At 37.5% G+C, this 24,470-nt stretch overlaps 1 protein-coding gene across 2 annotated transcripts in view; it reads right to left on the reverse strand.

Moving 5' to 3' along the window:
• Window positions 1-621: 621 nt before the first annotated feature.
• The window catches only part of LOC144970101 (uncharacterized), a 27,624-nt gene continuing 3,775 nt past the window's right edge, over window positions 622-24,470 (reverse strand). The window contains exons 3-16 of one of the 2 annotated variants that reach the window (XM_078909324.1): window positions 23,546-23,664; window positions 21,901-22,123; window positions 20,154-20,359; window positions 18,926-19,033; window positions 12,907-13,000; window positions 11,852-11,901; window positions 9,747-9,828; window positions 7,704-7,789; window positions 6,141-6,335; window positions 5,523-5,618; window positions 4,978-5,103; window positions 4,494-4,652; window positions 3,832-3,917; window positions 622-1,858 (exon numbers count right to left, since the gene is read on the reverse strand). In XM_078909324.1, the coding sequence (XP_078765450.1) occupies window positions 1,714-1,858; window positions 3,832-3,917; window positions 4,494-4,652; window positions 4,978-5,103; window positions 5,523-5,618; window positions 6,141-6,335; window positions 7,704-7,789; window positions 9,747-9,828; window positions 11,852-11,901; window positions 12,907-13,000; window positions 18,926-19,033; window positions 20,154-20,359; window positions 21,901-22,123; window positions 23,546-23,662 (1,773 nt within the window). In that variant the 5' untranslated portion in view covers window positions 23,663-23,664 and the 3' untranslated portion in view covers window positions 622-1,713. Of the gene's footprint in view, window positions 1,859-3,831; window positions 3,918-4,493; window positions 4,653-4,977; window positions 5,104-5,522; window positions 5,619-6,140; window positions 6,336-7,703; window positions 7,790-9,746; window positions 9,829-11,851; window positions 11,902-12,906; window positions 13,001-18,925; window positions 19,034-20,153; window positions 20,360-21,900; window positions 22,124-23,545; window positions 23,668-24,470 lie in introns of both variants that reach the window. The other variant, XM_078909325.1, reaches the window with a different exon arrangement.

Consider the following 24,470-nt stretch of genomic DNA (forward strand, 5'->3'; position numbering starts at 1 on the left):
CGTCAACTTCATTCTATCTATAGTACAAAAGTAACATGACTTGGTAAAGTGCAGTGGTGATTTGGGATCCCTTCTTGTGGAAGGTTAGAAATAAAGAAATCAGAGAGGTGACGGAAACGGTGTAGGCTACTCTACATCAGGCCACATCCATTCTATCTCTTTTATTCCCCCACATCATTTATTATTTTCATATGGTTTTGTGTCCTTGTTCTGGAATTAATCTATAATTTGATTTCCCCTGGGCCCAGCCTGGAGTCCTTTAACATAACCGTAGCAAACTATCTAGAGCAAAAAAAAAAGCATCTTTGGTGAAAAATATGCATTGGCTCTTCTGCACCTTTTGTAATTAAGGTCTTTGGAAGAAAAAAACTTGAGATTGAGATTTTTTATTAGCGCAATATCTATTTAACGTGCTCCAATATCAGGCGATATCACACATTTTAACAGAAAGAGAAAACGCTGTTAACGGCCAGGTATTCATTTTACACCTGAGTACGGTGAGAGAATTGGGAGTGAAGAGCATTTTCTAAGTACCTAAGTATTCATTGCTCCGAAAACGAGTATCATACCAATAGACCACATATTATGTATATCCAAACAAAAAGAAAACCAATAAAAAAAATCAACCGAAAGCTACCGGTTATATTATGCTGTCCTGTGTCCATTCTATGAAAACACAATGAATGTGTGACATTGGGCAGTGGGATTAATCCCTGCCATTGACATATTTATAAGTCTGATGAAATAACCTAAATATACATAAATAAAAAGACAGGACCGATGAGAAGTTGTTATTCAGTGTTGTTTTATTTGAAGAGTTCTTCAGTTGAAAGAAATAAACAACAAGGGATGGAGCACAGCAGTGACAACAAAATTATGATGGCAACGTTCTTGGCAACATTTGAGATACAAACAAATAGATGGATGGATAAATAAATAAATAAATAAATAAATAAATAAATAAATAAATAGATAAATAAATAAATAGATAAATAAATAATGACATAATTCGCTTCTAGCGCTTTATTTACAATATACATTCATTTATCCTTATAGTTATAGAGAATGTCTTTTAAATATGACGAAATATGCAGTCTTATTAATCATTTTTATAACATTATATTTTAGGCTCAGGCAACGTCATTTGTGTTAGGAAGGAGGGAGTGTCAGCATGAATTTACGTTAGTCTCAGTAATGGGGAACTAAAGTGTGATGTAAAAATGGTTCCAATCTCACTGGAAGTGTTAAACTAATCTTCGGGAGGAATTGATCTCCTGGTTTCAGATTGATGGCATCTTATTTTCTAGTCTAAATATACATACGCTGGTCGTTACAAATGATCATCCATCGTCGCTCTTTTACCTCCCGTAATCCCAAGAATATGTCTATACATCTTGCTACTAAAATAGTTATGTCACCTTATGATTCAATATGTAACCTATTCATTATCAGTCCTCCGTCGAATTGGTTACATACTTCCAAGGAGTTTGGAACCGGAGGAGTTGAAGATGTGACGTCACGACTTATCAGCCCTATAGGATAGGATTGGTTTTGAAAAATATGTGATCGTTTACTCAAACTGGTATTATGTCGGGTAATCCAGATGTCAAAAATGTAAATATTACTTAATTTTTAGTAGAATTTTTAAAAAATATAACTAAAGCAATACATCAACACCGTAGAGAGTATAGCTGGATCAAGAGTTGAGTTGACCTAGAATTTCCTAAGCAGGTATTTTTCCTTGATGTGTTGTTTCATCCGCAGACCAATCTGGCCAATGACATTACTGTCCATTGGGCCATCCCTGAGAGCCTCCTTGACCAGATTCTTGTATTCTCTCTGGCCATCGATTAGCTCACTGGTGACGAAATGAAAATAAGCAAAAACAATTTATTGTGCTCATTGCTATAAAAGTATATGCATATTATCATGTAGGTATATAAAGCATTTCTAGTTTCTCCATAGTCATTGCGCTTTAAATTTGTTTTTAAAAATGTATTCAAAATTAAAAGTCTCTTTTTTTATTTTCAGTGGATATTATGTTAGTTTTAGTGTCTATCTCGAGAAAAGGCTGCGAAAATTAGGCGCCGGCTGCAATGTAACGCCAGAGTCAAATAGGGTGGTGATAGGTGAGATGTGCTACGCCTACAACATTCCTTTTACTTAGGTTATCACTCATGCAATCACTGCGCTGGTCGCGCTTATCATATTTATTTGTTTTAAGAGTATTCACTTCTTCTTCTTCTTCTTCTTCTTCTTCTTCTTCTTCTTCTTCTTCTTCTTCTTCTTCTTCTTCTTCTTTTCTTCTTTTCTTCTTCTTCTTCTTCTTTCTCTTCTTCTTCTTCTTCTTCTTCTTCTTCTTCTTCTTCTTCTTCTTCTTCTTTCTTCTTCTTCTTCTTCTTCTTCTTCTTTCTTCTCTTCTTCTTCTTCTTCTTCTTCTTCTTCCTTCTTCTTCTTTCTTCTTCTTCTCTTCTTCTTCTTCTTTCTTCTTCTTCTTCTTCTTCTTCTTCTTCTCTTCTCTTCTCTTCTTCTTCTTCTCTCTTCTTCTTCTTCTTCTTCTTCTCTCTTCTTCTTCTTCTTCTTCCTCTTCTTCTTCTTCTTCTTCTTTTTCTTCTTCTTCTTCTTCTTCTTCTTCTACTGAGCATTTTGTACTATGCCATCGTCGCTCCATAAGTTTGGTGATCTCAAAGTTTGGCATTTACCGCTAATCTCATTTTTTCAAGAAAAATCAATTTTCTTCCGGAGACAGATAGCAACATTATTCCTCTGTAGTTTCTGCAATATTGTAATTCCCCTTATTTGGGTAGCTTTATAATGGGGCCTTTCTTCCAGTCTTTTGGTACATGGTCTTCTTTTCATAACTTTTTAAAGAGCTGGTAGAGGATTTCGGTTGATGTTATAAGATCTGTTTTCTATTGATTTAGTCGGTATACTGTCTGGATCAGCGGCATTTCCAATTTTTAGTTTCTTGACAGCCTTTTTATTTCTGCTTTCCTAGGTTTCTCACAGTTGATATGTAGAATTGAATCTGCAGGCGGTATATAAGGCAGGAGATTTGTCTAGCATTTAGCTATTTAAAAATGTTCTTTTAAACGTTCAATCCATCTATTTAACTGCTCTCGTGGTGTCAAAAGAGGTTTTCTTTCTTTATCTTTAATTGGTTTATGGATTTTTTGGGTATTTTCCTGACAGTCTTTTTGTAACTTTATAGAGTGCTTTTAAATGTCTTTATCAGCAGGTTCAATTTCACATGCTAGACAAGACGCGTGTGAAATGCTAAATACTGGGTGGTTCCAGACCTCCTATAGAGGGCAGGGATGTACTAGCTGTGTCTTCTATCCCCCTGTATCTGTTTTTCTACATGCTCTCTGTCTTTGTCTTGGAATGAAATTACATACTTAGTTTTGTCCTGACCCTGGCCAGGTACCTTGGCTGGGAGGGAAACAGTCAAATGTATAGTTTGAAATTTGGGAGATGATATTTTTTGTCTTGTAAATCATCTCTCTATTATGCACTGTACTGTTTTGTTTACATATTATATATGATTTGTTAAAGATTTGAGTGCATTCCTTTTAGTGGGGACCTGTGTTTGTGTCTTGATGAGACTTTTAGGTGATCTCAAACTAAGTACTTTGATAGTGTGCTTTTGGAATCTACACATTTCCTATATGAACCAATTCCCCAGTTTATCTTACCTTTTCTTGGGTGCTTTAATTGTAGTTCTAGAACTTTTTACTATCTCATTTGATTCTTTTTTACTGGCACTGATATGACCATAATGTGTTACAAGCGCCGTAAAACCATTAAAAACAAAACAAAAAACAAACAAACCTGAAATCCACATGTCCGTCATTGTTTTGGTCTAACATTTTCAGAAGCGACTTGAGAGATTTTTCCGATAGTGGAATGTTTACTTTCTGGAGAGAAAAAAATTGGCATCAAGAGCGTTATTAATAAAGACAATCGTAAATATTGTATAGAGGTAGTGGAAAATACCATTAGGGTGTGATTGTTCATAAAAAATGCCCGGTTTTCTTAAAATTCTTACTATTACAACCGCAAGCAATAGGATGCAAAAGTCTGATGTCACGTCCGCCCAGCAACGAGCAGCTTGGTTCTAAACAAAGAAAATTTTATTTTTCATGCTGGCTAAAACTTTTTCACATGTCATGTGATCAGAATGTATAAAAGTCAAACATGATCAGATTTATCATGTTTTTCTCATCTGGATACACTTTTATGCTCGTCGGAAAAGTATTTCATAAGGGTGTCCGCCATTATTCCGATAGTTTAGAACCAGTTACTAAATTACTATCCGTCATTACGAGGGAAGTGACGTCACGACTGTTGAACCCTATTGTACGTTGACTCTTCACAATATGAGGAACGTGGGCTCCGTTTTTGCCAATTCAATTAAATTTTCTCCGTAGTCTTATTTTCTTTTCTGTCAAAGTATACAAATGATTAATAGGGAAAGCGAGGGATTATCTGACCTGCAAACCTGACACAAATTCGTCGTAAGTCAATGATCGGCTGTTGTCTGTGTCGATGGTGTTGAACATATCAACCAGACGTAAGTTTTGCAGACGACAGAACTCCATTAAAACGATCAGAGGATTTTCATCCAACACATCCGGTTCCTCTTCCTCTTCCTGTTGTAGATCAAATAAAAGTCTTCAATTTAGAAGTGCAAAGAGAGAACTTCAATTCTGATGTAGATATGTATGTATGCTCATATTTTAAACGATAAATTGATCAATGACCAAACATTACTAGGCTACATACAAAAAAAAATGAAAAAAACAAAAAAAAAAAAAAACAAAAAAAAACATAAAAACAGGGATTTAATTGAAAATTATTACACAACAAGATAACAAAGTAATAATGAGGACAAAATATTTTCTTTGATTAAACAAAATAATGTCAAAATGGGGGTATAACTGAGAGTAAAAATGGGACTACTTTATCATAACCAACCTGTTCTACTTCCCCGGTGTAAAGAGCCATACCAGTACGCAGCAAAGGGCCATAGATAACAGTCAGGTCACGTGCCTTTTGTAGCTCTTCTAAAAACGTTTTGAATTCTTCATAGACACACTGGTCCTGTTGAAAAGACAAAAATAGTATATAATACAATGTATTGATCTCGAGCAATTGTCTTTAAAAAGCAACATTCGAATGCTGCAGGAGTCCCTGATATGAATAGATGCTATACGTTTAAGTAAAATACTCACAAATCGACCAGCCGTATATAGCGTACCATCACACAAAATTATGTTTAACATTGGACGTTTAAAGTCTGATTGATATCATTTAGTAAGAACTAATCACCGAATTGGCTGTCTAAAAGCAAAAATTGAAAAAGAGTTGAGTGGCGACAATTTGGTTCCTTCTATAGGCCAAATAATGATCCAAATGAAGAAGACAAACAAACAAAAATTACATTTCAAAACATCAGAAAAAAAACTAACGTACAAGATTGAATCTTTATTATTATTATTCTAAAAAAAAAATATTCTTACCCCGAGATCGACATGATTCAATGCAATTTCTCCATGTTTGTCAATGAACTGGAGAATGGAATAGGCTGACTGCGGTGACAGAGGGTTTTTGGGTAACTGAAAGTCGATTTTAAAAAAAGATTATTGTCAGTTTAGTTATATTACCATACGTACTGTAATGATACTAGTGTGGTTATGACGATGATGATAGCAATAATAATGAAAATTAAGATGAGAACTAATGGTAATAAGATCACGATGTTGATGGTGACGATAATAATGATGATGATGATGATGATTATGATGATGATGATAAATTGATGTAGGTAACAATAATAATAATAATAATAATAATAATAATAATAATAATAATAATAATAATAATAATAATAATAATAATAATAATAATAATGGTAATAGTCGTCATTGTAGTAGAAGTTGTAGTAGCAGCAGCATTTGTAGTAGTAGTAGTAGTAGTAGTAGTAGTAGTTGTTGTTGTTGTAATAGTCGTAGTAGTAGTAGTAGTAGTAGTAGTAGTAGTAGTAGTAGTAGTAGTAGTAGTAGTAGTAGTAGTAGTAGTAGTTGCAGAGGTAGTAGTTTACCATGAGGAAAACTGGGTTTAAACCCAAAACAACTCACCTTGAGTGTAGTGAGTGATGTGTTATCCTTGAGCCCCTTCAGGAGCTGAGCCAGGCAGAGTTCTGAGATTCTGTTGCAGGTTAAATCGAGGACGAGTAGTGAAGAGTTGTGTTTTAGGGCGTGGCCAAGGGACATACAGCCACGGAGATGGAATCCATTCCACGCAACATTTAGTTCTTCTAGGTCTGAATTTTCCTGTAAATAAATGAAGATGTTGCTGCTTGAAGCGCGAAGGAAAAAATAAAGATAAGTATTGAATTGAAAGCTTTAATTTATTAGACAACAACAGATATTGTGGACGTTTCGAATTTTCCACTTATTAACAAAACAAGATGAATGAAATAATGTAGACGAATCACATTAGTAAATTAATAAGAATCAAATGGTTCATCCGTCAAGATCTATATTATGTTCTTAAGCCATAGATTTGCACTTCAATGAAATGTTCAATGAGAGTTGCAGTTCTTGTTTTGTTTTTGTTATTTTTTTTTTTGTTTGCTTGCAAAGGTGAACATCACAAATTCCTCTAAGTCTAGGTGATTATATTGGCAGGTCTGATAACTGAGCTTAATTATGGGCTTGATGTAACATTGTAGTAATGGACTATATTTTGCGTTGGTTTGAGAGGATTTCCATTACTACAATTTGGCCACAACAATTTGAGTTATCAGACCTGCATATAAGTGTACATTTCTCTAGGCCTGTCAGTCAACATAGTTGTGAAGCCAACTTATTGTCTTTGCAAAACAAATGTTTCTTTAGTTTCCTAAAATTCTTCGCTCTTACCTCCATGGTTTGTTTTTATATTTTTAAGCAGAGTTTGATGCTAAAAGAAATGTTCAATATGAATCAATACACATTTTTAATTTCATGTCGCCTACCTTTATCTTAAAATGGTGAAAGGTGTGTGGACATAGTTGTAGTGATTGAACAATTATTTAAAGCCTTCGGTTCTCTATCATTATAATGCCAATTTATTAAAAGCAAAATCTAGTATATCGTAACATAACTAAATCATTTTGAATATCAACTTTTTAAATTCATGGCGTATTCTTTACAACGGTTGCCTACCCTACATATAGGAAAAGACAATCAAGGCTGAATGACCATCATTTGTTTTTCGTGTTATCATAGTGTATTGTTTAATTTGAAGAAAACTATTTTTTCCTCTCAAAATGATTTGTGCGAGAATCCACCACCACCACCCCATCCCCCCCCCCCCACCCCCCCCCCCCCCCCTTCCTTGCCTCTTTCCAAAAAGAGTCGAAATAATAATAATAATAATAATAATAATAATAATATAATAATAATAATAATAATAATATAATAATAATAATAATAATAATAATAATATAATAATAATATAATAATAATAATAATAATAATAATAATAATAATAATAATAATAATAATAATAATAATAATAATAATAATAGATAAATAAATAAATAAATAAATAAATAAATAGATAAATAAATAATACAAAGCCAAACCAACAAATACCTAGGTGCGCGTATAAGTACACGTTGAAGAAAAACCATACACATAAGAATTAAATGTTACCAGCAGCGCATCGCCGAGTGCTTTCGCTCCTTCCATTCTGAGGTGATTCCAACTGAGGTCCAGCTTTTGTAAGAATCTGTTTTTAGCTTGGTAAAGCAAGATATACCAAGAGAAAACACATTATTGTTTCGAGTAAAATGGGATCATAATTTGTGATACATCATTTCGAGATTGGCCTGACTTGTTTATGTTGAATTCGAAGATCGTCTTAACTCCCTCCTTACCAGTTATTTTTAGAATTTCCCCCGAAAATTCACTCCCACCCAACACAAAAATAGACTTTTCTTACTCAAACAAAAAAGTAACAAGTGAGCTCTACAACATAGTGTTTAGTATTAATAGTTGTGATCAACGCATTTCTTTAAATTTTGTAATGTACAACAGAAATCAGAATGAGAAAATTGTCGGTTGCATCGTAATGAATGTGACGATTTTCCTATGGTTGGTAAGGAGTGGGTTAAAAGATATGATTTAAAATTAATATAAATTCATTACTTTGGACAACATGGGTGATTCCTGTTGACATCAGACATCTTGTTTGATGGATCATCTATATTCTTACATGGAATGCCTAGGCGACGATATCTAATGGTACCGTTGTGAAAGGGGTAATTTTAAAATAATAATTTTTTAATAATTCATAGAGTGCGTTTTGTTTCCTAAACTATAAGAATCTAAGTTCTTAATTTTTATCAATGTAACTTTATACTCAATTTTATCCATCCATTCCATTTTGATAAAGTACCAGATTTAAGGGATTGGTCACAATTTTAATATGTATTCATTCATCAAGCATAACACGCACGATGTTTTCTACAATTTGATAGTGTCAAAACATTATGATAAATGCTCATAAAATTGAAGTCCTACTTGATATATCTGACAGGATCGTGTAATGGAGGATATATCTAGATGCACATAATAGCAGGTCGGATAACCTAACGCAACTATGGGCTTGGTACAGTACTCGCTGGATTCTAGTACGTTCTTGGGAGAAGCCAAAAAGCGTGTTAGAATCCGATGCTCATGGGAGGTAACGACTTATTATGAAAATGAAATTCGGTCACCCAGCTTCGCAGCGTGCCGTATAGCAGAGCGTGCTGGAATTAGGCGAGTACTGTAGAACCATAGTTGTAAAGGACAATAATATTGTGCGTTGGTTTGAGAGGATTTCCATCACAACAGGGAGTTCATAACAATGTGGGGTATCAGACCTGCTGATAAGTACGTCGGATATTCATTGTCGTATTACTATAGGCGGCTATGTGGTCTTGTGGTATGACACTCGCTTTCGGATCGGAAGGTCCTGGGTTCGAGCCTCGCTCGGCGAATAGTTGAGTCCTTGGAAAAGACTTTACTCACATTTTCTCATCGTACTCAGGTGTAAAATGAGTACCTGACCGTTTACATCGTTGTCTCTTCCGGAAAAAAATTGCAATATCGCTTAACAAGCGTCATGTCTCGTTCTACGTGTTATGTGTTACTGTTGGTCAGGGACCCTTTGTAAAGCGCATTGAGAACATTTAGTGAATATTGTGCTATATTTTCATGATGTGAACCGTTGAGAAGACATTTCTCAGAGTGGTCAATGACGTTTTCCACGTGAGAAATAATTCAAATCGTTTTACACATGCGTTTCTCGAAACAAATCAATAATTGGCATGCTAAGTGAATGGAAAAGGTAAAAGTGCTTGGGGGAATCGATATGATTTTTTTAAAAATAGTAGTTTATCCTAAATCTTTATAAAAATACTTCATCTAAAGCAATATCCAGCTTGTGGCAAAAATATGAATGGATTGTTCGCAAGTGAACAGATGACGTTGGTCATGATGAGAATTTTGATTGATGATGATGATGATGATGATTACGATGATGATGATGATGATGATGATGATGATAATGATGATGATGCTATGATGATGATGATGATGATGATGATGATGATGATGATGATAATGATGATGATGATATGATGATAATGATGATGATGATGATGATGATGATGATGAGTCTGTAAAAAGTTGAATATAATTCCAACATACCAAGACCATCAGCTATAAGTTGTCCTCCTCTACACCTGAAGTTATTATGACTAAGGTCCAATTCCCTGAGGGCATGGTTTTCCTGTGGACATCACATAATTAAGTTTTCAATGGAATGAATGCAGGTGACGTCAACCTTTGTTACTGTTTTAGACCGCAAATTGAGTGATTAGTTGTAAACTAAATTCTCTTGGATTATAAAAGTTAAAGGTTAGGCCTCCATATCGGGTTCGAGGAAAAAAACTGAAAAAGTTTAGAAGCGTGTAGCGTCAGACAATAAATGACGCTAATCTTAAATTTTACCATGCAATCAAATGCATTTATTGAAATTTATGGGCCCAAATATTCAGGAAAATCTGTTGCAGAATATTAACTTTAGGTCTAGAGTCTACCATTGTTTTAATAAACGCACCGCATATTTGTATTTTGAAGATTTTGGACGTAATTCTAAAATTCTGATGTCATCTGTAGAGCAACCCAATCTGCTTTATGGCTACTTGTAGTCCTTTTCTCCGTTATCCAATTGATTTTCTAATGTCTTGAATAAAAATTCAATCCCATATATTTTGAAATAACTCTGCTTCTGTGTAAAACGTTGAATGAATCTTATAGACCATGTTGGACATCAATGACCAAATACGGCACATTAGATTCAAGTCAGAACTCATTGGAGGCCATATTATATCCTTAGAAATTAATCAAATAGGATTTCTGCTTTGTAAAGAAAAGCGTATGACATTGTTTGGAGATAAAAAATATTCCAGACTCTATCCCGACCGGTCATCTGTTTTTAAACAAGACATGACAACTTCCTACACTACCACTAATCAAACCACACTGTTAAAAACAAGACGCAAGTTTGGAAACTTTCAATATCGTGATACTTTTGTACGACTTTGGCATAACCGTCTAACAAGTATTAACTTTAAAATATTGTCCTTGCTGTTTGTAATTTTTTGAGCGTTTCTAATTTCTCCTTAGTATGAAAACAGCATCATACGTGTTTTTCCAGGGTTTTTGTTGTTGTTTTTTTGTCTCGCACCCTTTATATTTTGTGTTGGTACTATTGCTATGGCGTACAGGGCTGGTAAGTATTTTACTTAACGCACACCGTCTATAAAATGTATATGCCCTTTATGACTAACATGTGTTTTATATTCTTATCTTTTATTTTACTTCAATTGTCAGATGGATTTTAAAAAGCGTCGGTGAGCATAATGCACATCGTCATGTCTATTGATGCTATATATTTAGTTGTTTTTTTTAACTCACAACATCCGCCAGCCGGATATAACGTACCAACACACAAAACTATGTGAAACCTTAAACGTTTGTAGTCTGATTGATACAATTTAGTGAGAACTACCCATAAAAATGGCTGACTAACAAAGAGCTGAGTGATGTTAATTTCGTTACTTCTATAAACATAGACATTCAAATTTGAGAAACTTGCACTGCTTAAAATCAACATTTGGTTCCTACGTTAGTTATTTGGTATTAATTGAATGCATTACAAAATTGTCATTTCTGTTCTCGCTCGCTTTATGTGATGATGAGTTATTTACCACTCAAAATGGCTGGCTAAAATCAATAACAAAGAGCTGAGTGACGTCAATTTCATTACTTCTATAAACAAAGACAATCACATTTGAGAAACGTGCACTGCTTATAATTATACTAGGCTGCTGGAAGCTGTGGACTGTAAAATTTAATAAACAAAAATGAATATAACAGCTTCAGATAAGAACAAAATACCAAACACGGAACGTTTCGGGCTCAAAACCATTCTTCAGCCAACAACAAAACACAATAAAGACATAAATCATTACTATATTCCAGGTAAACGACAGAGATATTTTGTAGGTTGTTTAAAATCAATATTTAGTTCCTGTGTTAGTTATTTGGTATTTATTGAATATATACAATTTGTCATTGCTGTTCTCGTTCGCATTTTACGATGACGAGTTATTTGCCACTGAAAATGAAGAGGGATTTGTTTATGTTACTTCCCACCCTCACCCCTTCTTACTTTCATTTTTGGGTCCCAGTTTTATTTTACACTTTATTGATCATGAATAAGATTGAGCGAAATGGATTCCACTTACTTCCAGGAGCTCTCCAAATGTTGCTCCATCTTCTTCTTGAAAGTCATTACCTGTAAAAGTATAATAATGCTATAGATAGAATGCGCTTGGCCAAGGAGTTCACAACATTGCCATCCGGAAGTATAACGGACCAACACACAAACTCTGTGTAACCATGAACTTTTATAGTCTGGTTAATACAGTTTAGTGAGAACAACTCACAAACGCGGATGGCAAAAACAATAACAAAGGCCTGAGTGACGTCATCTGCATACTATCTATGCTATAGACGATGGTGATAATGATGATAATTTTTTAAAAACACATATGATGATTAGAATGATGATGATGATGATGATGATGATGATGATGATGATGATGATGATGATGATGATGATAATAATAATAATGGTGTTGGTGACAATACTGATGATAATGATAGACCCACTAAATTCTCATGGTATCTTATTCTTTCACCAAATCTGCAGCTCCCTGGAGTATATAATCTCTTCTCCTACTCTCTCTCTCTCTCTCTCTCTCTCTCTCTCTCTCTCTCTCTTTCTCTTTCTCTCTCTCCCTCTCTCTCTCTCTCTCTCTTTCTCTCTTTCTCTCTATCTATCTATCTATCTCTCTCTCTCTCTCTCTCTCTCTCTCTCTCTCTCTCTCTCTCTCACGCGCATACACATACACACACGCACACACCCTCTCTTTCTATTTATCTGCCTTTCTCTCTTTCCTTTTCTTGCACACACCCACACCCACAAATACACACACGCGCATACACACACGCACACACATACACACCTATCTCTTTTAAGTCTCACTCCCCCCCCCCCCCCCCCCCCCCCCCCAATCTCCTCCTTTTTTTTTTCTTCTTTTCTTCCTTCATTAATTGATCTCGTTAAATAATGTTTTATTTCTTCATGTTGTTATCTGCGTATCTTTTTTTGTAGGGTGTCGAAGGCCAAGGCATTTATTTTTATATCATTTTACTTCATAAGCCAAATTTGCTCTATATTTTCATGATACACTTTAAACCCTCCCATTCCCCTAATCAAAAGCAACAAGTAACAAACCTGAAAGATCGAGTTTGCGTATGCTGTTGTTATTTAGAAGGACTTGACACAATAGTCTGGCCCCTTCAGACCCAATGTTGTTGTTTCGGAGTATCTGATAGAACAGGAATCAAAAAGGGGCGGGGGTGGGGGTGGAAGAGAGAAAAAGAAATCGATTTTTTAACTTGTCTGTTCTTTCAACATACTTTTAAAATGCAATTGTATTGTAACCCACAATATGAATATAAACACATTTTTTTAAAACTCCTCAGTTAACTTTGGCTTGCTTCAATTTTGTCTGCCGGCTTAATCGACAGAATTGTTTTGGTAAGAGTGGAACACAAATTTATGACCAGTAATGGGAATTTTTACTTTTTATCATGAGAAGGAACTACAGTAAATCATGAAACAGTTTATATTTTAACAAAGAAAATTTGATGATTATAAGCTTGTCTTAGACTTAGTCCCTGTGCTTTAAAAAATAATTGAAATCATTGGTTTGCTAAGATTGGAAAGAAATTAGATTCATAAATCATAATTTGTTCTGCTCTGATGAGAGATAATAATAGCTCTCAAACGGACTCATTGGAGTTTTTCATGGAGTTCAATGGTCATATGTTGTCAAAAGAAAGAATTATTGTCGTTACTTATTCTGCCGTACTATGAAAAACACATTCCAAGTATTTGGCAAGAAAACTCCTCATTCAAATATCGATCGATTAAACTGACCCTCATCTTGGCAAAAACTTTCAAACTTAAGATTTCGCTAAAGTCCCAGTTTTAAAGTTTTTGCCAAGATGAGAGTTATTTAAATCACTCAATATTTGGAGGACGAGTTTTGTGGCCAAAATGTTTAAAACGTGTTCTTTTTTTAAATTTAGAGTACGACTTGAGTGTCGCGTTTGACACAATTGATTGATCAACATTAATAATGAGATTAACGTTTGTTTTCTGAGGGTTGTGTTTATTTCGCATTTCTGTTATAGAATTGTTTCAATACAATTTATAGAAATCTTAATTTCCTTACCCATAGTAGGTACTCAGTTGAATACCTTTTGATGAATGGAATTTTTCAGGGTTATGTTTATCAGCAAATAATGTTTTAATAGTATTGTTTACCGTGGTTGTCACATTGAATATGTGCCTACCAGATTAATTAGTCCCCCTCCTCCTTCCCCTTCCCAGTATGTGTGAATAAAGTTTATTTAAAGTTCCCCCTCCCTCTTTCCAGTATGAGTGAATACAGTTTATTTAAAATGATCCATGAAATTACACAGATCTGGGGGAGTTCAGGAAAATTTTATATGAAGGAGTTGAGTCGTATAGAATATTAAAAGTATGTCAACTTTTGAAATGTTTATTTGGAACACACCGTGCAGATTCTCGAGAATAACCCGTTGCAATAAGGCACGCGTCAATGGTGTCAATAAAACCATACAAATAATACATAATATAAACATTTTCGCTTTTCAAAACACTTCATTTGAGTCTGTTCAGTTTTAGTCGTTTATCAGGTTTCTGCACTTGCAAGGGGAAAATACAGTTTCGGCATTTATTATAAGGAACTGGTTCTGATTAACGGTGACAAATGAACTTGTTACAATAAGAGTGTCTCGATGATTGGCAGCAGCTTCTTATGGTTCACACTATTATGTTATGACGATCGACCCAATCAGCAAAGTCCGGTCCGCATTCGTGCACCGTCGCGAACCCGCCTGGTAGCATCGTCACAACACACCTTTCGACTAGATGCTCTGCCGTTTCGGGTTCTTGCCCACAGCGTGGACATATTGGACAGGAAGTTAGACCCCACTGATGTAACGCACCGGCCGTTAGGCAGCTCCTCGACCGGAGCCGATTCGCAGCTACCCAGTGTCTCCTCTTACTGGTATCAAAGCCTGGCAACTTCTCACCAAGCTTAGAGGAGTGTAGGTCCCCGCCCCCACGAGGGATTGAATTCGTCCAAACCGACTCGTATGTGCAGCTCTGTCCGTAGTCAGGGATTCTGCGTACAAGGGTTGCCGGGACTTATTTCGGCTCGAAACGGGGGCACCGTTCATTATGCGCATGAGAGGGGTATCCCCATTCCCTCTCTCTTTGATCTTACTCAGCCAGTTTCCCGTAATGGTCTCCCTCCGGACATCGGGGGGCTGGATCGCTGCCATTACCGGGCCCCATTCTCTAGGGGTTGTTGCTAGCGTTCCCGACACTATGTGCATCGACTTGCGAAGTTTTACATCCACCTTCTCAACGTTTCTGCTTCTACCCCACACTGGAGCGCAATACTCCGCGGTGGAATAGCATAGTGCCAGGGCGGATGTTCTCAGGAGCGCTTAGCTAGCGCCCCAAGTCGATCCCGCCAGCTTCCTCAGAAGACTATTCCGCTTCTCTATCTTCCGGGCAACCCCTTCGAGATGAACCCGATAGGTAAGGCTGCGATCCAACGTCACCCCTAGATATTTGGACGCGGCTCATATGGGAGTGGCTGGTCCCCGACTAGGACATTCAGTTTACGGGTGTGCCAACCACTGCATAAGTGAAATGCAGTGGCCACGGTTTTTGAAGTGTTCATCTTCAGGTACCACTTGTCAAAGTAGGATTTGAGTCTGGTGACGTCCTCGCTGAGTACGCTCTCGAGACGGGTCCACACTTTACTCTGAGTAACGAGTGCCCAGTCGTCTGCGTATCCCAGCCTCAGGGAGGAAGTGGTCGGCATATCGCTAATGTAAACGTTAAACAACATTGGCGCGAGTACCGACCCCTGAGGGACCCCATTCTTCAATTTCCTTACTTTGCTCGTGACGTCTCCCAGCGCGAAGTGGAATTGCCTTTCCCCTAAGATCGAAGAGAACAACTTCAAGGTCTTTTTGCACCTTATGATTTTTGCAAGTTTGAGCATTAACCCATCGCACCAGACCGTGTCGTACGCCGCTGATAGGTCTATAAACACAGCACCTGTTTGCTGTTTTCTCTCGAACCCGTGCTCAATATGCTCTGTAAGGGCAATGACCTGCTCCGTGGTGCACCTCCCTTCCCTGAAGCCTGCCTGCTCAGGTGGCAGGGCAGCGTCTAGGACCGGCCCCCATCGGTTTAATAGAACACGCTCCAGCAATTTGTAAAGACAGCTCAGCAGCGATATGGGTCTGTAACTGTCTGCCTCCTTCGCCGGCTTCCCTGGCTTCAGAATGGCAACTATCTTCGCGTGCTTCCACACTTGTGGAAGCTTTCCATTTGCAAGGATGTCAGACATTGCCTCTGCTAGCCAGGCCCGTGCCCTGGGGCCCAGATGCGTCACCATATCGGGATATACACCATCTATCCCTGCTGCTTTGCCGTTCTTTACTTCGCTAATGGCTGCACCCACTTCTCGGGGACTGAACGGGGCCGTCCAGTCCGACTCCTCCGCAGGTAGCGAGTCCAAAATCGTACGGTACGCCTTGCGGACACCGCGCTCAAAAGCCTGATTAGGGACCCGCTTACTACGGTTCTTAATATTCTTGGCAATTGTGTCTGCCTCGCATTCCGGTGCAGCCTTCGCGAAATTCCGATCTGGGTCCAATTTCTTTATCAAACGCCAAGCGTGGCGGCTGGAGTGTGTAAAGTCGAGACTTTCCACGGTCTCCTGCCACCGTTGCTTCCTTCCCTCTGCCAGAGACTGAAGTAGTCTATCGGCTGTGTCCTGGGACTGGGTCTGCTGGTACTCTCGGTACAGCTCTTCCGACTCTGCTGTCCAGCAAGGGGTGTAGAATTTCCGTTTGCCCCGTGGAATAGAGCGTTGAGCGCTCTTAACCAGTAGCCTACTAAATCTGGTTATATTCTTGGACTTGGGAGGAATGGCAGGGCAGACCTGCTCGATATAGGAACTGAATTCCTCCCAGTCAGCCTTCCTGAAATTCCATCTGCAAAGTGGGAGAGACTGCACCCTCGGTATTGTCACCCCAGCTGTGACAAGAACCGGCCTGTGCTGGCTATGCGGGAAGTCCCCGAGGACTGTCCGCTTCACCTGCAGCGGTTCACCGTTCGCGCCTTTCGTTACGAGGGTGAGGTCTGGAGTATACTCCTTCTTATGGCGGGTACCCCGGAAGGTACCCTTGGCTGTAGGATCGTACACTAGGTGTAGATCATTACAGTCCATCCATGAGCGGAGTTGTCTTCCTGCCTCATTGCAGTCTCGGTAGCCCCATTCGTGATGGTGGCTATTAAAGTCTCCCAGACAGATGGAAGGATGGCTGACCACCGGTACCGGTGGTGTAGTCCAAGTCGCTCTAGGCGGTTTGTATATATTATGCAAACACAGTCCACCTACTTCCACGGAAATTCGGTTCACCCCATTGCTGTCCGTTACGCTCTCAATGACCCTTACCTTCGATGGCTCTTTAGCGTAAACGCTAACCCCTCCTTTGAGCCTCGAGGTGTCCTCGCGTTGGACCACCGTATAGCCTGGGATCTGGAATCGGGAAGATTGCGCGCCTGAATAAAGGTGGGTCTCCTGTAAAAGGAGGATATCAACGCAATGAACGGCCAATAGCTTTGATAAAAGCTCATTTTTTGCCATACTCTGGCTCTCGACGTTCAGGGACAATATACGCGTCAGCTCGCCATCCCCGCCGTCGCATTTTCCGATCGGCAGGCCGCGAATCGATTGATGCATGGGACGTTTGCTTTTTTCTCGGACGTGCCGACGACCCTGGCGACACGAACGCGGTATTATTTGGCTAGGCGGCAGACCGCTTCGCCATTGACGGGACTGATTGGGACTCGACATAAGGACAATAGTGTGGCGCCCGGGATAGGGCTGCTATTCGGGCACCGGGTTTGGATCAAATTTAGTCACACACCGGGGCGAGCAGCTCATGTGGCTCGTTGGCTCGATACCCGGGATGGTCTCGTGACGGTCGACCGGGATTTACACCTTTGCCCTCCCGTGTGCCTCAAGCCCCCTCACCAACTGCAAGGTAAAGATCCACGAGGGGGGATGATTGGCAACATTTGAAAGACAAACACGTCCATAGGAGTCCACTTTTCTGGATTTCTGAAAATATTACTGTCCAAACTGAATTTTAAAAAGACATATTTCTAAAAACAACTTCGTACCAATGTTATCCTAATGTAAATGTTGCTGCTCGAAGCTTCGAAGAAATAAATAACAATGATAAATCGAATGTAAGCTTCAATTTAATATACGAAGAAAGATAAAATGGACCTGTTTTGTTGATAAAGGGGAAACACGAAACGTCCATTGTATCTGTTATTTTCGTATATTAAATTGAACCTTACATTCAATTTCACATTGTAATCAAAGTTATCCTACTAAATGACAATACCCCTGCACGCAGAGCACAACAAGCAGATGAACTGAACGTTGTGGCTTTGAAATTATGCCATTCTCATCTTATTCACCAGACTTAGCCTCTTGGACTTCTTTCTGTTTCTCAATCCTAACCATCACTCAAACGACGTCGTTTCCATGACAACGAACGCGCGATTAAAGTTGTTGAAAACTGGTAAAGGGTCCGTTTCTCTCCAGGACTTGTAAAGTTATCTGTATATCTAGTGGTATGACACTCGCCTTCGGATCGGAAGTTCATGGGTTCGAGTCCCGCTGTGAGTGGCGCATAGTTGAGTCCTTGAAAATGGCTCTTTACTCATATTCTCTCACCGATCTAAGGTGTAAAATAAGTACTTGTCCGTTAACAGCGTTGTCACTGTTGGAAAAATTTAACATCGTCTCTACATGTTATTGTTGTTGGCCAGGGACCCTTTGGGTACGTTTAATGGATATTGCGCTATACAAAAAAAAAGTTCTAGTCAAGAAATGCGTTACTCTGTAAGATGACAATAGATGTAAAAGTATCTGTGCCAGGATATAATGTCTATATTGATTACTTCATAGTCATTCTAAAAAATTCTGAAAACCCCTCATCCGTATCTTTATAAATAATTGTGAAAAAATAGTTGGCTGATTGGCACGTACTGAATCTGGATATGGAACTAACCGTGCACTGAGTACTTTATAACATATTATCGGCTAAAAACTCACCAATTCTCTGAATTCGAATTTGTGTGGAAGGATCTCGGCTATTCGTGCTGTTCCCAGAGGTCCCATATTGTTACCATCAAAAATCACTTTATCAACGTTATTTGTATGCTGGGGATAGATAATAGGAACGTTTGCTTTGAGATTTAAAAAAATAGACCCCAATAATAATAATAATAATAATAATAATAATAATAATAATAATAATAATAATAATAATAATAGTAATAATAATAATAATAATAATAATAACAATAATAATAATAATAATAATAATAATAATAATAATAATAATAATAATAATGATGATGATGATGATGATAATAATTAAATAATTAATTAATTAATTAAATTTAATAAATTTAGGATGCTTAATTGGTTAACAGCCGTAGTACTCCGGAAAGACGTGCATTTAAGACTTTGGCCAGAAATCTTGGCAAAAGCTGTCAAGCATGATACTTGAATATACATGTTTATGTCGTACGGGTATTTCAAATGCTTCATTACGCTCAATTCACTCCATAATGCTTTAATTAATCTCCTATTATGTACTATAGAATCAATTTTCCATATCATACAGTTCAAGTCGTTTGTCAGGCAACCTGTCTGTACTGGCACTCTTACAATGCGTCTAATGACAGATTTGTATTCACATATACATATTCCTGACTCGAGTGGGGTAATGTTTGCAAGGACACGACATCCAGGCCAGAGTTATGCGATTATAGTTTAGTTACCAATTCATCAGGCTCAATATCGCTTGACTTTTGTTGCTAGACACTTTACAACGAAACCACCGGCGCCACGTCATATCATCATCGAATAGTGCAGAGAAGTCGTGACGTCACACCTTCCTCTCTTCCAGTTTCAAATTCACTGGAAGTGTGTAACCAGTTGCCCAGAGGACTAACAATGAATAGTTTACATATTGAATCATTAGTTGGCATAATTATTTTAGTAGCAGAGTTTTCTATGATTACAGGGCGTAAAAGAGCGAGGATGGGTGGTCTTTATTGACAAACAGCATTTATTTAGGCTAGAAAATAAGATGCCGGCACTCTGAAACCAACAGATCAGTCGCACAATGTATGTATCCAGTCCTTCGGAGGGCTGGTTTCACACTTCCAAAGAGAATGGAACCAGTATTTTGACATCAGACTTTTGTTCTCTACTCTCTATCTTAAATTTGACATTCACTGTTTATCATGTTTTACTTCATCAGCTAACGAACCACCAAAGCTGTAGCACAGGCCTTGACATCATCCGGGCTGAGCGCCATGTACGAAAGGTTGACTGTATCCTGTACCAAGGCGTTGTGGAATATCTTAAAGGGTTTAACATCCAGGGCTTTGCACATAACGTTGTATGTCAGCTGGGCCTGGTCCTCGGTTACCGTGTGTGTGCTCTCGGGTCGAAGATCATCCTCATAATCTTCATCTAGCAGGAAGAAAATGTGTAAAATGTGAGCTTTTGTATGGCATAATAATAATAATAATAATAATAATAATAATAATAATAATAATAATAATAATAATAATAAAGTGTTCTTTTATAGCGCTAAATGCCGAAGCCTCAAAGCGCTTTACAATATACCTATCAAACCATAAACACACTCGTACCGAGCCAAACAAACACACATAACAGTCGCACACACTCTCTATGCAAGTTTTACAAAATGAAATTGACATTCAACAAAATGGAATCAAAATATAAAACGTATAACTTACTCATCAATAAGAAAATGCCTAGGATAAAAATTTATGGAGAAGATGAATTCTTAGATTTTTCTTTAAATTTTCTACGCTGCCCGAGAGCCTTACTGACAAAGGAAGCGAGTTCCAAATGGTAGGTCCTGCTTTATAAAAAGATATATCGCCGAAATAAGTGAGTCGTGTTTTTGGCACTTTGAGTAGCTAGATCCATTTCAATGTGCTCAAAACGAGGTGAGTTTATTTAGAAATACGTCTGATAATCCACATTGTTATGGGCTCATTCTTGAAACGGAAATACTTTCTAACCGGTGCAAAATATTGTCCATCACAACAATGTTTAATCAAACCCATAATTGCCTTCGGGTATCAGGACTTCAAACATGGGCTCGGTGGCTCACAGCGTTGTACAAGTAGCCCCAAACAAACACCATTTATAATGAGTAATTTGTAAAATAATTCTGGAGTTTCTAGTCCTGTGTTTGTACTTTTAAAGATGGAAAAAAAAACATTGCAATTTTCTGGGTGGAACTGTGCTGTGCGTATGAGATTGACTTAGTGTTGCGGCATAACCAAATGTGACCCAGTTTCCCAAAACGATATTATATCAGGATGAATCGGAACTTGAAAAGCCGATTGGGAATTAAAATGATAACAAATACGCTGTGTATTATTTAATGTACAAAATTGTACATATTCTCCACCATCACGACGAGAATTCAACCCATAGTTTCATATTATTTGTAGCTGTAAATTAAAATCTCAGCGCCTAATTCATTCCGACATAATACCGCCTTGAAAAATTGGGTAACAAAGTTTTACAAATTTGATAGACAGTGGGTTCACCAGCAAAGATGTACACTTTTAATTGAATTCGATATGAGGTTTTTTAAGGACAAAACCATGTGGGACGCCAGATTGACCAAGGGGTCGGGAGGACGATTTGCCCTAAAGAAGAATAGACTGGGTTAAGATATTAAAAAAGAGAATCCATCGATTAATCTTCCCGCCAATTTCATACTGATGAGCTTGTTGCACAAAAGGCTGTGAATGACCTTCCAAATACTTTGGAAAAACCCATGATTAGAGCATACATTTTTATTTATTTGATTACATCAATTCATAAAGAAAGGAGTCTCTGACATTTTATAACTTTGTGAAAAATACAAGATAATTTCATATAATCTGAAATGTCAAAATAGAAAAATAAATCATATGCCTTAACTGAGAATCAAACCAGAGACCTTTTGAGATCTGGGCATATCTTACCATTAGACATGACTTCATCCTCAACCCCTTCGTCAATCTTCCAACAAGAAGTCCCAATATAAACTGCCCCGGTTGTTTCTGTGCTTTCGTTTGGGTTACTGCTACTGTCATCTTTGGTGTTGTCATGACTACTGTCTTTATCCAATGTGAATTTTGTTTTCTCCTCATCTGTATAATCTGACGTTTTGGGTGTAGCTAAATGGGTTGGTTTCTTCCGTGGTCTCTGGAACAATGCATGTGAAAAAAAATAAGATGATTGTATATAAACTGTAATATCAGCAGAGGAAAAAATGATAAAATACCTGTTGTTCTTTTTTGTCCATCCAACAATAGATGAATTGTATAGGTATTTGATACTCTTCTTCTCTGTGCCAAAATTGAAGTTTATTCAGAAATAACTCATCCATTTATCTGGTTGGAACTGTAGACCTAAACGGTTTCACAGAGAAAACGAAAACAGTCATGTTACCTGGGCTTCATTTAGTAGTTTTTTCAAAACCATGAAGTCTCATGGAAGTGGAGAAAGCCAAAGTGGACTCTGTTTTCTGTGACGTTAAACTGACAGAGTGTGAGTTTAACAAAGCAAACTATATATGTATGTGCGGCTACATGGTTTATTGGTATGACACTCGCTTTCGGATCGGAAGGTCCTGGGTTCGAGCCTCGCTGAGCGCGTAATTGAGTCCTTGGAGAAGGCTCTTTACTCACATTCTCTCACCGTACTCAGGTTAAAATGAGTACCTGGCTGTTAACAGCGTTGTCTCTGTCCGAAAAAAATGGTAACAGGGACCCCTTGTAAAGCTCTTTGAGCACATTTGGTTGATATTGCGCTATATAAAAGCTCAATTTTTTAAAATGTATATATATATATATATATATATGTGTGTGTGTGTGTGTGTGTGTGTGTGTGTGTTTTGGTGTGGTTGAAACGAAAATCTAGATTATCACACAGTTTAATAGAGTCTAATCTAAATAATGCTTTTTTTAAAAACTGAATGATACACATCAAACGTTTTTAAACCGCATATTGTATTAACATCTCAGACAACATCAAACAATTATATTTTAATATTCGCTCACATCTGAGAAAATGAAAAATATCGTTCTATTTCCAATCTTCATAAAAAGGTTCTCTGATTAAAGCAAACTCATATATCTACTCCTCCCCCTAAAATGGTAACGCGTGATGATATCAAAATAATGATACCAAGTTTACAATAATACTTTGTGACCTCAGATTATCAAACGTTAAATTTAATAAAAATTAGATTTAAAAAAAAAGAAGTAGACTCTATCGCTTAAGTATATTTAAAATTGTTCACTATTAAGAGTGAACGGAATCAAAATTCATTGAGGGATAGAATAATAGATTTCTTACACTCTTGTGTTTTGGAATTCGAAATTTGTTCCCAACACACACTCGCAGGCTCGTGCAGCAGTTGGGAACACGTCCGAAATTTCACAAAAGCAAAAGTGAAAGAATCGAATATTAATTTATTCGTTTTGCGCCTGTCCGATTTTCTATTTTTAAAAAATAGAAAACTAAAAATAAAATCTAAATACCCTTATCACATCAGATGAGTTCAACGTGAAAATCAAAGACATTTGTAAATGAAAGAGTTAAAATTCTTATACGTCTACATACCTTGACTAAAGCAAATGTCCGTTTCTTTGGCGCCAAGCTAAGTCTGTAAGTCGCTGCTAGGGTTTGGGGGTCGGGCCTCATGCTGTCACGCATGTCAAATTTCTTCTTGAGATCCATATCTACTGAATAGGGGGGAAAAGGAGATTGGAGAATCTTTGCACACCCGTCCACTTTATCTTGATTATTTTGATTACACACACACACACACACACATATATATATATAATATTATATATATATAATTTTTATATAATAGTTTGACCATTGTTTTGTGTGTGTGTGTGTGTATGTGTGTATGTGCCTGTGTGTCTGTGTGTATACTCGGCGCCATGATTAACACAACGTTCTTTGAACTGTTTCTATTCATTTGCAATTAAAAATAATAACTTGAAAATGAGACAGTATGATATATTGTCCAATTCCGTAAAATTTGATACTAATTTATTGTTATTCCATTGACCCACTTTTTAAAAATTTCTAACCGTTCAAAGAGCGCGTGTCAAAATCTTACACTACAAAACACAACACATGGCGTACACAAATTATGAGATAAAAATCATTTGTTGTGTATCGCGAATGAAAAGGAAAAGACAAAGATTACGATGACATGTGCACTTACACATCATTATGGTTTTGCACCAACAAAATGTCAAAGTTATGTCCTGGCCAAGCTTAACTCCAGACTTAAATTGCATCGAGCATGCGTGGGACATGTTAGGCCGCCGACGCGTGCATGCATGGAACGACATTGGAAACCTGAACGATTTGTGAAGAGCACTGATGGAAGAATGGAAGGCAATTCCGCAAGGGGACGTTCAGAACCTTATTCAATCCATGAGGCGACGTGTTCAGACCCGCATGCAGTCAAACGGAGGTTACTGATGAGCGGAACAGTTCTCACCTTTGGAAACCTAGGTCGTATTTT

Source organism: Berghia stephanieae, chromosome 4 (assembly GCF_034508935.2).
Source record: "Berghia stephanieae isolate SIO BIC M18660-M18661 chromosome 4, UCSD_Bste_1.3, whole genome shotgun sequence".
NCBI lineage: Eukaryota > Metazoa > Mollusca > Gastropoda > Nudibranchia > Aeolidiidae > Berghia > Berghia stephanieae.